The sequence below is a fragment of the Cherax quadricarinatus genome, chromosome 15 (genome assembly GCF_038502225.1).
Source record: "Cherax quadricarinatus isolate ZL_2023a chromosome 15, ASM3850222v1, whole genome shotgun sequence".
Lineage (NCBI taxonomy): Eukaryota > Metazoa > Arthropoda > Malacostraca > Decapoda > Parastacidae > Cherax > Cherax quadricarinatus.
In genome coordinates, this window is record NC_091306.1 from 24,372,005 (window position 1) to 24,388,096 (window position 16,092).

Consider the following 16,092-nt stretch of genomic DNA (forward strand, 5'->3'; position numbering starts at 1 on the left):
AAGCCCAAGGAACAGCTGAGCAGAGGAGATTCGGGCAGAGCTCTGGCCTGGGAGCAGAGCTGAGCTGGAGAGTCTCGGGAGGAGAGATTGTTGGAGACATTGGGCAGAGTACTGGCTTGGAGCAGTACTCGTGCTGTGTAGGTCTTGGGACCTGTGGCTTAGTTCCTGTAGTGAACTGTCCTCTGTACTATATTGTAAGTTATATTCATTCTCGTCAAGTTGATTGTGTTCCCTGTCTCACTGCTTATATGTACCACCCCATTTGACTAAACCACAATAATATTCTCCTGTTCCCAAATATATTATTGTACAAAGACTTAATAATAAACTGTGTTTGAGTAGAATAGTAATATTCACTGTCCCCGTTATTTTCTCCATTTATTTATGTTTAGTTAAAGTAGTGAGAGGGTGAGTAGTGTGGAGTGGTGGGTAGAGTAATGAGAGGTGAAGTTGTAGTCACCAGTGACCTTCACATTACCTACCTCCGCTAATCATCTATCCTACCACCTCGCCTGCCTATCCTCTGCCTTCATAACCCCTTACTCCCATATTCCCCTAATTATCGATACGTTCCAATACCCTCCCCCCCTACATGACATGGTGTCTAAGCGGTGGTGGTTCTTATTATTTTTATTGTAGGAACCAGTCCCATGTGCCTTATTTTTGACTGCTCGGTTATGCTTGTGTTATGCTACCATTTTTTTTTCTTGTGTGTAAATATCTGTATGATATTGTAATCCTGGTGACCTTAACTGACCTTTTTTTAGACGGTGGGTATGAATAATTGTTTGGGTGTAATATTATATTTGGTGGAGTTGGTTGTTGGTTTGAGATAAATGGTGGAGAATATCAGTATTTAGGTGAGACTTTTGGGGAAGCAATTACTGGCCGAAATTGAATATTTACAGAGGAATGAGAAGTCACCCAGCCCGCCTTGGAAGACTCACCCACAACTGTCACCCATTGAAGAGTTGCCTATGATTGCTATCCACCTGATGTGCCCAGTCACCCAGCTGATGTGCCCCAGTAGATGTATTGCTGCCCTGGTCTGTCATCCATTGTAGTGGGTGTCTGTCAGCATCACCCGGCCTCTGTGACCATCACCCGTGGACCGCCAGTTACCCGCAGTTGCCAGGGATGGGTGAAAGCACCTCTGTTAATCACCTGAAGTGACCTCACCACCTCATCTCACCTCGAGCATCTGACCATAGCCTGCTGCTGCTGATGTCGGCTGCTTATGATGCTGCAGTTTACTGAGATGCTGGGGCCATGCTGCGATGCTGTAGCCATGCTGTGATGCTGTGGCCGTGCTGTGTGCTGCTGTGATGCTGCCGTGCTGTGATGTTGAGATGCTGCGGCCGTGCTGTGATGTTGAGATGCTGCGGCCGTGCTGTGATGTTGAGATGCTGTAGCCGTGCTGCGATGCTGTGGCCGGGTTGTGTGCTGCTGTGATACGGCCGTGCTGTGATGATGGATATGCTGTGGCCGTGCTGTGATGCTGCGATGCTGCCTAGCTCAAGAGGAGGAGATGGCGGTGATGCTGCAGTGGTGTATGAGGGATTCTGGCTGGTGTGCCAGGATAAGAGAGTCTACTATGATGGAGCTGCCATCCTCGGAGATGTGGAAGGACACGAGCCACGGAGATGGACTCCAGCTGCTGGAACCAGCCTGCTATCAAGGGTGGTATGGAGATGTATCCTGCCTTGCTGGTCGACCTGTATGACCGGTATGCGGGGATGTCCTGCCAGCCATGAGAGACAATTGAGAGTGTAAGATGTCCCCAGCCACTTTGACTTGCCAGAAGTGTTAGTGTTACCTGTGTGAAATAAGGTGACCTTGAATACGGTCCAGTGATTATGGCTGCCTTGTTTTATGAGGCCAGTGAATCCTAGTAGTGGTATAGGATAATAGTGGGTCTTAGCTGCGATGCCTGCCCTGTCTCGATTTTCAGATGTTGTAGTGTGCATGTGAAGTGTGCTGAAAATGCGACCTTGGTGGTCGTGAAGTGGCCCAGTTGCAGTTACTTGAAAGAATGCAACCCGTTGGAGCAGTTTTCCACGCCAAAGAAGCCTAGAGAGGTTTGGCCCAATGGTTAACGTGCGAGGGTGACTAGCATTGGCCAGTGCATTTCTAGTAGAAGTAGGGAAGGCACTGGAGCCCGATATTTAGGTTTAAGGAGAAATGACGGGTAAGGAGGCTTTGCACCAGAGAGTAACTATTATGCTGGTCAACTGCCAGGTGTACTGATTATGCTGCCTTGTGGGAGATGAGAAGGTTGAGGGAAATGTATGTAATTGAAAAATTTTGTATTATGTATAATTTCGTCTTTGTACTGTAATAGATTTAAGGGGTTAGGATTAAAATAGTCTAATAACTAGGACAAATTGTCCTAGTTCTCAGATATTTTAAATTGGGGGAGAAAGGGGGATGTGATGTAGTTCAACTGGGCTTGTGAGGTCTCTGGGGAGACCTAATTTAACCAATTATATGGTCACCTTGCCTTGGCAAATGTCTGTTGGAGACACTCCCTTCCAGCTTAAGTCTCAGCACCTTTGTTCGTCACCGGCGTCAGACCTAGGCGTCAGGTCGTACACGTGGTTGTAGAGGGTGCTTGGACCACCATATAAGCCCAAGGAACAGCTGAGCAGAGGAGATTCGGGCAGAGCTCTGGCCTGGGAGCAGAGCTGAGCTGGAGAGTCTCGGGAGGAGAGATTGTTGGAGACATTGGGCAGAGTACTGGCTTGGAGCAGTACTCGTGCTGTGTAGGTCTTGGGACCTGTGGCTTAGTTCCTGTAGTGAACTGTCCTCTGTACTATATTGTAAGTTATATTCATTCTCGTCAAGTTGATTGTGTTCCCTGTCTCACTGCTTATATGTACCACCCCATTTGACTAAACCACAATAATATTCTCCTGTTCCCAAATATATTATTGTACAAAGACTTAATAATAAACTGTGTTTGAGTAGAATAGTAATATTCACTGTCCCCGTTATTTTCTCCATTTATTTATGTTTAGTTAAAGCAGTGAGAGGGTGAGTAGTGTGGAGTGGTGGGTAGAGTAATGAGAGGTGAAGTTGTAGTCACCAGTGACCTTCACATTACCTACCTCCGCTAATCATCTCTCCTACCACCTCGCCTGCCTATCCTCTGCCTTCATAACCCCTTACTCCCATATTCCCCTAATTATCGATACGTTCCAATACCCCCTTACATGACACGAGGGAGGTCGTCTGGGCGAGGGAGGTCGTCTGGGCGAGAGAGGTCGTCTGGGCGAGGGAGGTCGTCTGGGCGAGGGAGGTCGTCTGGGCGAGGGAGGTCGTCTGAGCAAGGTAGGTCGTCTGGACGAGAGAGGTCGTCTGGACGAGGGAGGTCGTCTGGGCGAGGGAGGTCGTCTGGGCGAGGGAGGTCGTCTGGGCGAGGGAGGTTGACTGGACGAGGGAGGTCGTCTGGTTGAGGGAGGTTGTCTGATCGAGGGAGGTCGTCTGGACGAGGGAGGTTGTCTGGGCGAAGGAGGTCGTCTGGGAGAGGGAGGTTGTCTGGGCGAGGAAGTCGTCTGGGTGTGGGAGGTCGTCTGGTCGAGGGAAGTCGTCTGGTCAAGGGAGGTCGTCTGGGCGTGGAAGTTCGTCTGGGCGAAGGTGGTTGTCTGGTCGAGGGAGGTCGTCTGGTCGAGGGAGGTCGTCTGTGCGAGGAAGGTCGTCTGGTCGAGGGAGGTTGTCTGGTCGAGAGAGGCCGTCTGGTCGACTGAGGTCGTCTGGTCGACTGAGGTCGTCTGGGCGAGGAAGGTCGTCTGGGCAAAGGTGGTTGTCTGGTCGAGGGAGGTCGTCTGGGCGAGGGAGGTCGTCTGGTCGAGGGAGGTCGTCTGGGCGAGGGAGGTCGTCTGGTCGAGGAAGGTCGTCTGGGCGAGGGAGGTCGTCTGGTCGAGGAAGGTCGTCTGGGCGACAGAGGTCGTCTGGTCGAGAGAGGTCGTCTGGGCGAGGGAGGTCGTCTGGGCGAGGGAGGTCGTCTGGTCGAGGGCAGTCGTCTGGTCGAGGGAGGTCGTTTGGGCGAGGGAGGTCGTCTGGGCGAGGGAGGTCGTCTGTTGACAAATATTGGTGTGAAAATTTGTCTGGACTGCCTCCATTTGACTTATCTACCCTGACAAGCTCTGTTGACACCGAGCCCTGAGGCTGGTACTTCAGCCTCACAAGTGGCTTATAGGACAGATTTCCAAAAATGACTGATGTTGCAAGAAATCTTGCCTGCATACACAAATGAAGGACTAACTTACTTGGTGTTGGAGAATACATCCCGGTCTTCAACCTCCCTAAGCTTAGCCCCTCTGGACTTCCCCTCAGAACCACATGCAACCGGGAGCCTTAATTCCTGCAATATTTAGTCAGTATTAGTGACCTGCCTGCACCTCAGAAATTCCTGTTTCCAAGGGGGTGAGTATCCCCTAGTACAACTGTGCAGGAAGTGACACTAGCTTCTAAGCTTAACGAGGAGACGCCGGCACGTACCGATCATTAGCCGTCCAGTTATACAAAGACCCACAGTTCAACTCTCTCGCAAATTCCCCCCAGAAACTGGCCAGAATACTGAGAAAGAAAGGGAGATCTTGTCTTACTGTATGGGCCTGACAGAGGAGGTCATCTACGGTACTTCGAGGTGCCTCCACCAGATTTCCCCAGATCTAGTATGTGAAAACACGTGGGGGCGCTGCCCTGCTGTTCACGGCACTTGTTATTCCGATGGTGTCTGATCTTAGAAGGAGGCACTGCGGTCTCAAGACCCCGTGCCCCAGCATTCAAACTTGGGCTGCCAGTTCTCCCTGGCTAATATAACCTAGTGTTTGCCTACATTACTGGCCTATTACTACCTACATTAAGGTCTTAGGTCTACATTATTATTATCTACAGTTGCCTCAATAGTCCTAATATTAGTTCACTAACAGTATAAACTACCTACCTCTTCCTCAAAGGGTAAATTTATCAATTAAATGTATCTTCCAACCACCTTCTCCAACCTGGGTTTATGTGTGTGTTTTGGGTGGGTGTAAGGGCCACCCAACTCAGTCGTTCCAGTCGTGACATGTTGGGATCTTCATACGACGTATCTGCCCTGTGAAACTTAGGACCGAATAAGTTTCCACAATTGGAGCTCAACACTGTCTTAAAGAAGTTTGTACTTTCAGCAGATTTAAAAGTTAACTCTGGTGTAAACTTTGTCAACAGAACTATTTCAGCAAAGCATCATTATGTTCTTGAATAAGAATGAATCCAAGAATTTAGAGAACGTCTCACAAATGTTCAAGAAATGTGTAAATGGTTTCATTCTTTATTCCTCTATAATGAGGTTCATTGATGCTGAAGAGGGGCTTTTGATCCAAGGAACTGGACATGTTCTCTTCGATGGATCAAACATAATTGCCTAATATTTCCCAGGTGAAATATGTGTCCTATGAATTTCACTCTTACTCCTAAAAGTAATGATAATTTTACTTCCACCCACTTGATAAATAAGGTTGGACGTGCTTATCTTGGGCCAGTAGGCCTGCGGCAGTGCTCCTTTCTTATGTTTATATCTTGTGGGGAGTACAACATATTTTGATAAATGTATTGGTGAATAATTTATGTATTACAATGTAAATCTTCAAGCTTTAATAAAATAATCGCTAATATTGTTGTCTGTGATTCCATTCCCTACTGTGCATTGTTTAGGCAACATAACTTTGTTGCAGTCTCTGTGTTCATTATGTGTCTCAGTAATGAATGGGTTTTATTAATTTGGAAGAAACTGTTACGATGGTCTGGAGTATACCTGGAGAGGGTTTCGGGGGTCAACACCCCCACAGTTGATCAGGGCCTGATCAATCAGGCTGTTTCTATTAGCCGCACGCAAACCGACGTACGAACCACAGCCCAACTGGTCAGGTACTGACTTTGGGTGCCAGTCCAGCGCCTTCTTGAAGACAACTATCAGTCTATTGGTAATCCCCCTTATGTATGCTGAGAGACAGTTGAACAGTTGAGTGCCCCTGACTTTTATTATATTGTTTCTTAGTGTACTCGTCGCGCCCCTACTTTTCATTGGGAGGATGTTGCACCGCCTACCGAGTCTTTTGCTTTTGTAAGGAGTGATTTTCGTGTGCAAATTCGGGTGCCATGCAAATTCGGGTGTCATCTGCAAAGGCAGGCACGGTGCTGCGGCTTAATCACTGTCAGTGTCAGATATGAGGATGAGGCACTGGATGGGGGAGAGTACTGTGCCTGGTGGAACAGAGCTTTTCTCTGTAGCTGCCTCTGACTTTGTTTACTATTACTCTTTGTGTTCTATGTGGCCAGGCTTAGGCTTGGTTACAAGTACTTCTGGCAGTTTGGGAGACACACAGATGATGATCAAACTAAATGTAAATTATGTGATCAGGCATATGGTCACTCTCTTGAACACTATGTGCTTAATTGTCCACTTATTGAGGAATACAGAGACAGACAGTATAATAACCTATGTGACATGTCAAGATATCTTATTAATGAAAATAAGATACCAGATATACTAAGCAAATTTCCTAAATTTGCTTGTAACAGATAAGTGAACTATAGATATGTAGATATAAATCCATATGTATTCCTGTTAACCCTTTGGGGCCTAGTTCCTAGGCCTTTTGTGTATCCATATGCTCTCGCGCTACAGTCCACAGGATGGATATGGGGTGCACAATAAACTAGCCACTTCGGTGGCAAAATCTAATCTGTTCTATTTGTTAGGAGGTTATAGATCCATCCACCAACTTTTCCTGTTATTCCTTTATGACGCATTTTGTGTGCTATTACGCCATGGTGGCACTTACTACATCTGCATTTAGTTTGTCCTCTAGAGCATCCAGGACCTTGTCATAGTGGTGCAGTAGTTAGGACAGGCAGTAGCGGCTTGCTCTAAACCCGTGTTTCCCCTCGGTTGAGTAACTGGTGAGTGTCTAGATGGGTGGCGATCTTGCTTCTTATATTTAACTTGTATGCTCCTGCAGATAAACTTAATTACATGGAGCTCCCAGCTTGTACTCAGTCTGAACCTACTCTTGTTATTGGCGATTATTGTGGAAATTATTTTGGTCTACCAAAATATTCCACGAAACGTTTTATAGTGTAAGCATAAGGAGCCCTTAACATAACACTTGTAAATAATATGTGATATTTAAGACAGATTTAAGTAGTTACATAGAGTAGATAACAAACTTAGGAAATAATAACATTGTTATAGGCCCTAGGATAGTTAGAAATTGGTCAAATACAGTAGTATAGATAATAGCCAGCGATTCAAAATTCGAACTAAGATTAGTTGAGACACTGGCTAAGTCAGTTACTATTCACAAGTCACGAAGACCGAATGTGTGATAGGAGAAGCCAGGAGACCGGCATATCTTACTAGGGTAAAGGAACTATTTAATAGCGAAGCTTCCTCAAACACCGAGGATAACTGCTAATATCCTTTCAAGCCCCAGCGGACCGGGTTTGCGTTTTTGTCGTATTACTGGCCAATTTTACTACTGAAGCATGAATCACGGACGTTCTGATGGGAGATTTGGCGGAGTAACAACGTAGTCCATCAATTTCTGAGGTATCGAGTAAGGAAGTGAAGCTCTCCCTCTATTTCAAATAAGTTGAATTGCCATGTACTATTAGGAAAACATAACAACAAAAATCTTCTGGATTTTCTCTTGCACGAGCCACTGGCGTACCCGAGTTGGTATCTCGGAGTATCTGTGTCAACATTTTTAGCTAAATTAGCTGCACGTTAGAAGGCAGTTCGCGGAAAAATCCCGAATAATTATAATGCACGACACAAAAGCATTGGAAACTCACAATTTGGTAACCGTAATGGTAAACAGCTGTTGTCACTCTTAAATAGTCATGATGTGCAAATTGTAGGTAATATTTAACCCATACATATCTATAGGGGCGCCTTGGATCAGTATGTTGGCTTCAACATTACTTTTGCCAGCTGCGAGTTTTCCATTGTAACAGATATATCATCAGATCATTTCCCAAGGCTAACCTCTTTAGATATTGGTAATACTATCCTCCCTGGTGGGATATTCAAACGGAAACGTTTTAATGTTCTCCCTGATCAACATGATTACTTTGTCGCACATGTGACTGACTGGTATAATTCCTTTGAGTCTTCCTCTGTTTAGACCTTTAACAATGACCTTATGAGCAGTATTTAGAACTACTTAGAGCCGCCTCGTGTCAGGACCTGGGGTTGATAATCTCTACTGATAGAACAAAGATACTCAATAGGCGTCCTCCTCGACAGAGAGGTACAGTTTTCCAGATCCAGTTGCATGATGGGTCTCTTCTAGAATATGTAACCAGATACAGGTATCTAGGCTTTGAGGTTCCACTACTTGGACCTGTTGTTACGAGACTTTGTCGCCAATACAAAGAAAGGCTGAGAGCACTTAGAGTTGTGGCAGGTTTTCATTCATTGTATGGTGCTGATGTTAAAATTGTGAAAATGATGTATCTTGCTTATATTAGATCATTGGTTGATTATGCTGCGCCACTACTTGTTCTTGTGTCTGACTGAGAATCATCCTATGTGGAAAGAGCTTCATATTCCAAGCATCAGAGATCGTGTTACTGAAAGAAATATCCTCATTGGGGTCAATATGCTCAGGTAAACCCATTCAAACCATCACACAGAAGCCCTCCTAACTTTCCTCAGCACTGGTGGACACCCCTCCAGACGGATCGAAAAAACTGGAACCTACCTCGGCATGAACCAGCGGCACTTCCCCGCTCCATTCCAAACTACCATTCCTCCATTTCCCCCCAAAATTCTTCTTAAATCACAACCAAAGCTTTGCCTTGAAGCCAAACATGATGCCTTAAGCTGTACTGATAACTTAGTCACACAGCACACTCTTACACAAATTATTTACGTTTATGGTTCTGTTCACCAATCCACTGGTGCAGCTGGTAGTGCTGCTGTTGTCTTACAGAGTGATGGCTCTCATAAAGAAATTGGAGCACGCATCAATAACTAGGCCTCTACCCTTCAGACAGAGCTGTTTACCATACTCCTTGCACTCAAATGCACTCATGTATCTAAGGTTGACACTTTAATTGTAACTGATTATCTGTCATCCATAAATGCTCTCAACTCATTAAGTATAAATTGTGGCATGTTTGTGTCAGAAGCCAGACACAGGTATGGTAGGATTGTGGACAGTGGAGTCAGAGTGCACATGCTGTGGATTCCATCTCACATTGGTCTTCAGATGTATGATAAAACTAATGAACTGGATAAGTATGCTTTCAGAGAGGGAGTAGATTACAATCTTGGATTGTCAGTTAGCAGTTTGAGAAGAATAATACGAAAAGAATTTCAACTGAATTTTATTGACTTAAGACTCGGAGATTGACACCAGTCAGTCCGTCTATCATCATTCTATCATGCAGGAGGAGCCACGTGTCTATGGTGCTTCCAGCAAAATAAGCAGACTCTTGGATGTCGCTACTGCCAGGCTCCAGCTGGGTTATGAGTATCTTTGACATGTTAAGTGAGGAGGAACGTTCTGAGAGACTATCTTTGAAAAAAAAATCGAAAATTTAAAAAAAAAAAAAAAATTCTTACCCAAAAATAGTGCATAATTCTGGCATCATTTTGATGTAATCAGCTTGTTTCTAGCACATTTATAAGTATCTTTTTCGATTTTTTTTTTTTTGTTGTTGCTGAGGTCAAGACGACAGGATGCCAATTCGGTTTTTTTTTAACTCCAGAAATTACGATTTTCGTGATTGTTTTTATCTAAATACACTTGTTGGCATCTTGTGAGTTACTAGTGATCACTGCACACACCAGTACCTCAGATGAGAGTGGAGTTACGATGGTCGGTGACAGTTGGCGCGCGGCCACCCTAGAGTTTCATGCAAACTATATACGTGAATAACTCAGGAATAAGTTATTGATTTTATTTTCCTTTTTTTTTGGCGAAGAGTTTTTATAGGAGCATCATGATTTTTTCACACGTTATTGAGGAACGATTGTTCTATAATCCAGGAGAGGGGACTTGTGATATGTATTACGGTTTTGTTTTTATGAATTTTTTTTTCCTAAAAAAAAAAAAAAGCATTTCATTTCATTCTATCCGATGATTATCTCGCTCTTTATCTTTCGTCTGATGTCAACTAGAACACTGTCCATCTTACCAAATTTGTTGAAAAAGGATTCTTGTAAGACGTATAGAATATGACAATTTTATTTTCTTTCTATCTAACTATAAGGAAAAAAGTGAAAAGAAACGCATTGTGTAGGTTTCAATATGGTCCTTGAAGGTGAGATCCTCCGACTTGATCACTCCCAGGTCTTTGACGTTAGTTTTTCGCTCTATTGTGTGGCTGGAATATGTTTTATACTCTGATGAAGTTTTAATTTCCTCATGTTTACCATATCGGAGTAATTGAAATTTCTCATCGTTGAACTTCATATTGTTTTCTGCAGCCCATTGAAAGATTTGGTTGATGTCCGCCTGGAGCCTGGCAGTGTCTGCAATGGAAGACACTGTCATGCAGATTCGGGTGTCATCTGCAAAGGAAGACACGGTGCTTTGGCTGACATCCTTGTCTATGTCAGATATGAGGATGAGAAACAAGATGGGAGCGAGTATTGTGCCTTGCAGAACAGAGCTTTTCACCGCTATTACGACATGGTCACACTTGTCGAAGGCTTTTGCAAAGTCTATGTATATTACATCTGCATTCTTTTTGTCTTCTAGTGCATCTAAGACCTTTTCGTAGTGATCCAGTAGTTGGGACAGACAGGAGCGACCTGCTCTAAACCCTTGTTGCCCTGGGTTGTGTAACTGATGGGTATCTAGATGTGTGGCGATCTTGCTTCTTAGGACCCTTTCAAAGATTTTTATGATATGGGACGTTAGCTCTATCGGTCTGTAGTTCTTTGCTATTGCTTTACTGTCCCCTTTGTGGAGTGGGGCTATGTCTGTTGTTTTTAGTAACTGTGGAACGACCCCAGTGTCCATGTTCCCTCTCCATAGGATGTTAAAAGCACGTGATAGGGGCTTCTTGAAGTTCTTGATGAAGACGGAGTTCCATGAGTCTGGCCCTGGGGCAGAGCGTATGGGCATGTCATTTACCTCCTGTTCGAAGTCACTTGGAGTCAGAATAACATCAGAAAGCACGGTCCATATATCTTACCTGTTAGTCACCAACACAAGGATTCACTTACCTCTATTTGCAGGGAAAGTAGTACCTTTACCTTCACTGGTCACTGAAGTACACTCATCCTGAAGAACAGAGAAGCGATTTCCTTATTTTGATGCTCTTCCAGTTACTGGGAACCACATGTCACTTCTAGCAGGTGCTAGACTGCACCTTACTGCTGGTAGCCGTTACTACCTCCCCACCTACAGCCTCCTCGCAGCGAGTGACAGACTGCACCTCGCTGCTGGTAGCCTCATTCCCCTCCACCATTCCAGCCACTTCACACTCAATCCCAAACCCACTGAGGTGAACCTTCAGCCTCCTAATTTCCTCCTGGAGAAGCAAGACTTCTTCCTTCAACACTCCAACCTCATATTTTAAAACACTGCAAAAGCAAGCCATGGCTTTGTAACTGTCCACCCTAATCCCCAAAGCAGCTCAGGGCCTGTGACCTCAAGTGACGACTGACCACTGGCTTAGAGTGAGGTGTAATAAATACTAGTGGTAGTGGGTAAGACACAGGGGCAACAGTTAGGAAACTTTATTCCGAAACGTTTCGCCTACACAGAGGCTTCTTCAGCCGAGTACAAAAGAAGGCAGGAGCAGTAGAGATGTAAAGACGATGTAATCAGTCCATCACCCGTAAAGTTGGAGATTTGAGTTAATGGACTGATTACATCGTCTTCACATCTCTAGTGCTCCTGCCTTGGGTAGCATAAAAATAGGTTAGACAAATATTTCTATTGGAGGTTGGATTAGAGAAGGCCTGTTACAGTGTTCATCCTCTGTAATGTGCATGTGTAGTATTTATGGAAAATTTTATAGGGGTTACCTGTATGTACCTCAACATTACATGCATACAAGTAATCTAATTGGGAGACAACAACCATATTGTTTACCGTAGTCACCCTGTGTAGACATGTGAGAAAACTTAGCCACCCCTGGTCACTGCAGGTGGTTCCTTTGACCTCACAAGCTTACCCATATCTATCCGAGACCAGTATGACGGGTAGCACCCGCAAGTACGGCACTACTAATTAATTGAGGACTGTATAGATTATATTAGTTTAACTGAATGAAGGAGGGGGGTAGGTTGCACATGTATATATCCATCAAGGAAAAAACACTTGTATATAATGCCACCACTTACCAGATATTCTCTGGTGGTCACTTGATGTAGCTGGATCACCCACAACCTATCCAATTACAACACACCTAACTGGCCAGTATCAATTTGTTATAACTAGAAGGGTTACTTAACTGTGGGTGATTGATGCTCCTTATTTCCTCTATTCACCATCTCATTTCGATGTTCTGCTACACCGACATGGTTCTTATTCCAGCAGGACGAGGTATCCATTGGTTTGTCCCGGTTTAGAAGTCGTGACTCCATAAAACCTCACTATCCTCGGGACAGGAACCACGAGGGCTACACATGCACACTCACTCGGAGCAAGGCGACTTATTTCACTTCACGCATTCTCTTAACTTAGTGTTATTATCACTGATTACATTACAATTCACAAGACGATTTAATGTCTCATAATTATTATGCACATTAGAGGTCACTCCATTAAGATCTGAGACCGATGAGTGATGATTAAATCACGGGTATTTCCCCTGGAGACACTCCATAGCGTCGCACCAGTCACCACCGGTCTTACCCTTATTCACTAATTTTACCACTTATTACAGCGGTCCCGTAAATCACGTACCCTCACTCTTCACCAGGAACAGTTACGACACTTCCTATTATGAAGTGAGGCCTATATTAATCCTTATGCTGCCATGAACGCCAATTTCCTGGTCCCATGTTTTCACAGCCTCTTAACTCCATTCCAAACACTCCCGCTCCCTGATGCCCCCCTCTACCTCTTCCCTGCCCATCAGCGTAGGCGCAGAGCTTCCCTGTTGGTTCTATTCCATTTTCAAATACACTTTTGACCCATATCGACACATTAAACACCTATTATGCACTATAGCTTCGGTAGATTGAAATATTTTCCACAGTATTAGCAGGAGAGACTATGTGATGGCAGGGTTTACTGTTTTCAGGAGGATTCTTGCTAAGATTTCAGAGATGGTGAAGCTGCCTTTCTTTTGCTTAATTGTATTAGAAACAGCGATTAGCGATGATTCAAGGCACTTGCGTCTGCTGAAATTAGTTTCTTTGATCAGTAATCGGGCGTCCCTGAAATTCATGAGATGATTGGTGGAATTTCGGTGTTGTATATTTGAGTATATTTGGGAGAGAGAGGGACAGTGGTTTGGAATGGGATACTATCCCGTGGAACAGAAAATGCCGATGTCAGTTCCAGTTGTTATGATTCATCTGGAGAAGTGTCCAGCAGTGCCGAGGAAAATATGGAGGGCTTCTGTTCAAGGATTTGAATGAGCATATTGTCCTCATTGAGATCTATGCCGATAGCCTGTAGTTTCTTACACAATATATTATGAATTCCTGTATCGGTAGTGTGTATACGGCTCCTCCAGCTGCAGTGATTCTTCTTTCCCAACAACAACAACAGGTGGTTCTTGCTGTTCTTTTAGTTATATATTTAAACCTTATACAAATGTTTCACAGTATATATAAGTAATTTCTAATTATATCTGGATCATGTTTACATATTGTAGACTCCGCATAAGTATCTTAAAGATGACCTAACATAGGAAGTCTCAGCTGTTCTTCAAACATTAAATATCTACACTTATTTGTATTTCTCATACATTGTCATGAAGAAGGAAGTATTTATTATTGATAGCACCTAAACAAATATTCTTATCTAAAATCTGTACACAATGATGCATTCAGAAGGCATTGCTGCAACAAAAGTAATATAACAAGGAAAACTTTAGCAGACTTATTTCCAGGTTATCATGAAGGTAGACCAGTGTTATGACCTTGACTACTTGACGTAGGTTACCCAGTGTCTTGTTGTGGCTGGTGTAGGTTACCTAGTGTCTTGTGGTGGCTGGTGTAGGTTACCCAGTGTCTTGTTGTGGCTGGTGTAGGTTACCTAGTGTCTTGTGGTGGCTGGTGTAGGTTACCCAGTGTCTTGTTGTGGCTGGTGTAGGTTACCTAGTGTCTTGTGGCTGGTGTAGGTTACCCAGTGTCTTGTTGTGGCTGGTGTAGGTTACCCAGTGTCTTGTGGCTGGTGTAGGTTACCCAGTGTCTTGTGGTGGCTGGTGTAGGTTACCCAGTGTCTTGTTGTGGCTGGTGTAGGTTACCCAGTGTCTTGTTGTGGCTGGTGTAGGTTACCCAGTGTCTTGTTGTGGCTGGTGTAGGTTACCCAGTGTCTTGTTGTGGCTGGTGTAGGTTACCCAGTGTCTTGTTGTGGCTGGTGTAGGTTACCCAGTGTCTTGTTGTGACTGGTGTAGGTTACCCAGTGTCTTGTTGTGGCTGGTGTAGGTTAACCAGTGTCTTGTTGTGGCTGGTGTAGGTTACCCAGTGTCTTGTTGTGGCTGGTGTAGGTTACCCAGTGTCTTGTTGTGACTGGTGTAGGTTACCCAGTGTCTTGTTGTGGCTGGTGTAGGTTACCCAGTGTCTTGTTGTGGCTGGTGTAGGTTACCCAGTGTCTTGTTGTGACTGGTGTAGGTTACCCAGTGTCTTGTTGTGGCTGGTGTAGGTTACCCAGTGTCTTGTTGTGACTGGTGTAGGTTACACAGTGTCTTGTTGTGGCTGGTGTAGGTTACCCAGTGTCTTGTTGTGGCTGGTGTAGGTTACCCAGTGTCTTGTTGTGGCTGGTGTAGGTTACCCAGTGTCTTGTTGTGGCTGGTGTAGGTTACCCAGTGTCTTGTTGTGACTGGTGTAGGTTACCCAGTGTCTTGTTGTGGCTGGTGTAGGTTACCCAGTGTCTTGTTGTGGCTGGTGTAGGTTACCCAGTGTCTTGTTGTGGCTGGTGTAGGTTACCCAGTGTCTTGTTGTGGCTGGTGTAGGTTACCCAGTGTCTTGTTGTGGCTGGTGTAGGTTACCTAGTGTCTTGTTGTGGCTGGTGTAGGTTACCCAGTGTCTTGTTGTGGCTGGTGTAGGTTACCCAGTGTCTTGTTGTGACTGGTGTAGGTTAACCAGTGTCTTGTTGTGGCTGGTGTAGGTTACCCAGTGTCTTGTTGTGGCTGGTGTAGGTTACCCAGTGTCTTGTTGTGGCTGGTGTAGGTTACCCAGTGTCTTGTTGTGGCTGGTGTAGGTTACCCAGTGTCTTGTTGTGGCTGGTGTAGGTTACCCAGTGTCTTGTTGTGGCTGGTGTAGGTTACCCAGTGTCTTGTTGTGGCTGGTGTAGGTTACCCAGTGTCTTGTTGTGGCTGGTGTAGGTTACCCAGTGTCTTGTTGTGGCTGGTGTAGGTTACCCAGTGTCTTGTTGTGGCTGGTGTAGGTTACCCAGTGTCTTGTTGTGGCTGGTGTAGGTTACCCAGTGTCTTGTGGCTGGTGTAGGTTACCCAGTGTCTTGTTGTGGCTGGTGTAGGTTACCCAGTGTCTTGTTGTGGCTGGTGTAGGTTACCTAGTGTCTTGCTGTGGCTGGTGTAGGTTACCCAGTGTCTTATTGTGGCTGGTGTACGTTACCCAGTGTCTTGTTGTGGCTGGTGTAGGTTACCCAGTGTCTTGTTGTGGCTGGTGTAGGTTACCCAGTGTCTTGTTGTGGCTGGTGTAGGTTACCTAGTGTCTTGCTGTGGCTGGTGTAGGTTACCCAGTGTCTTGTTGTGGCTGGTGTAGGTTACCTAGTGTCTTGCTGTGGCTGGTGTAGGTTACCAAGTGTCTTGTTGTGGCTGGTGTAGGTTACCCAGTGTCTTGTTGTGGCTGGTGTAGGTTACCCAGTGTCTTGTTGTGGCTGGTGTAGGTTACCCAGTGTCTTGTTGTGGCTGGTGTAGGTTACCCAGTGTCTTGCTGTGGCT

At 45.0% G+C, this 16,092-nt stretch overlaps 2 protein-coding genes across 2 annotated transcripts in view; both read left to right on the top strand.

Annotated features, from left to right (window-relative positions):
• LOC128691987 (uncharacterized) overlaps positions 1-5,660 on the top strand; it is a 357,504-nt gene extending 351,844 nt beyond the window's left edge. The window contains exon 6 of the mRNA XM_070085226.1: positions 1-5,660. This exon is cut by the window's left edge and continues 40 nt beyond it. Within this exon, the coding sequence (XP_069941327.1) occupies positions 1-19 (19 nt within the window). The 3' untranslated portion in view covers positions 20-5,660.
• Positions 5,661-14,067: 8,407 nt separating this feature from the next.
• Positions 14,068-16,092, top strand: part of LOC128692088 (caspase-8-like) — a 278,225-nt gene continuing 276,200 nt past the window's right edge. The window contains exon 1 of the mRNA XM_053781078.2: positions 14,068-14,120. Coding sequence (XP_053637053.2) covers positions 14,083-14,120 — 38 coding nt within the window. The 5' untranslated portion in view covers positions 14,068-14,082. The remainder of the gene's footprint in view (positions 14,121-16,092) is intronic.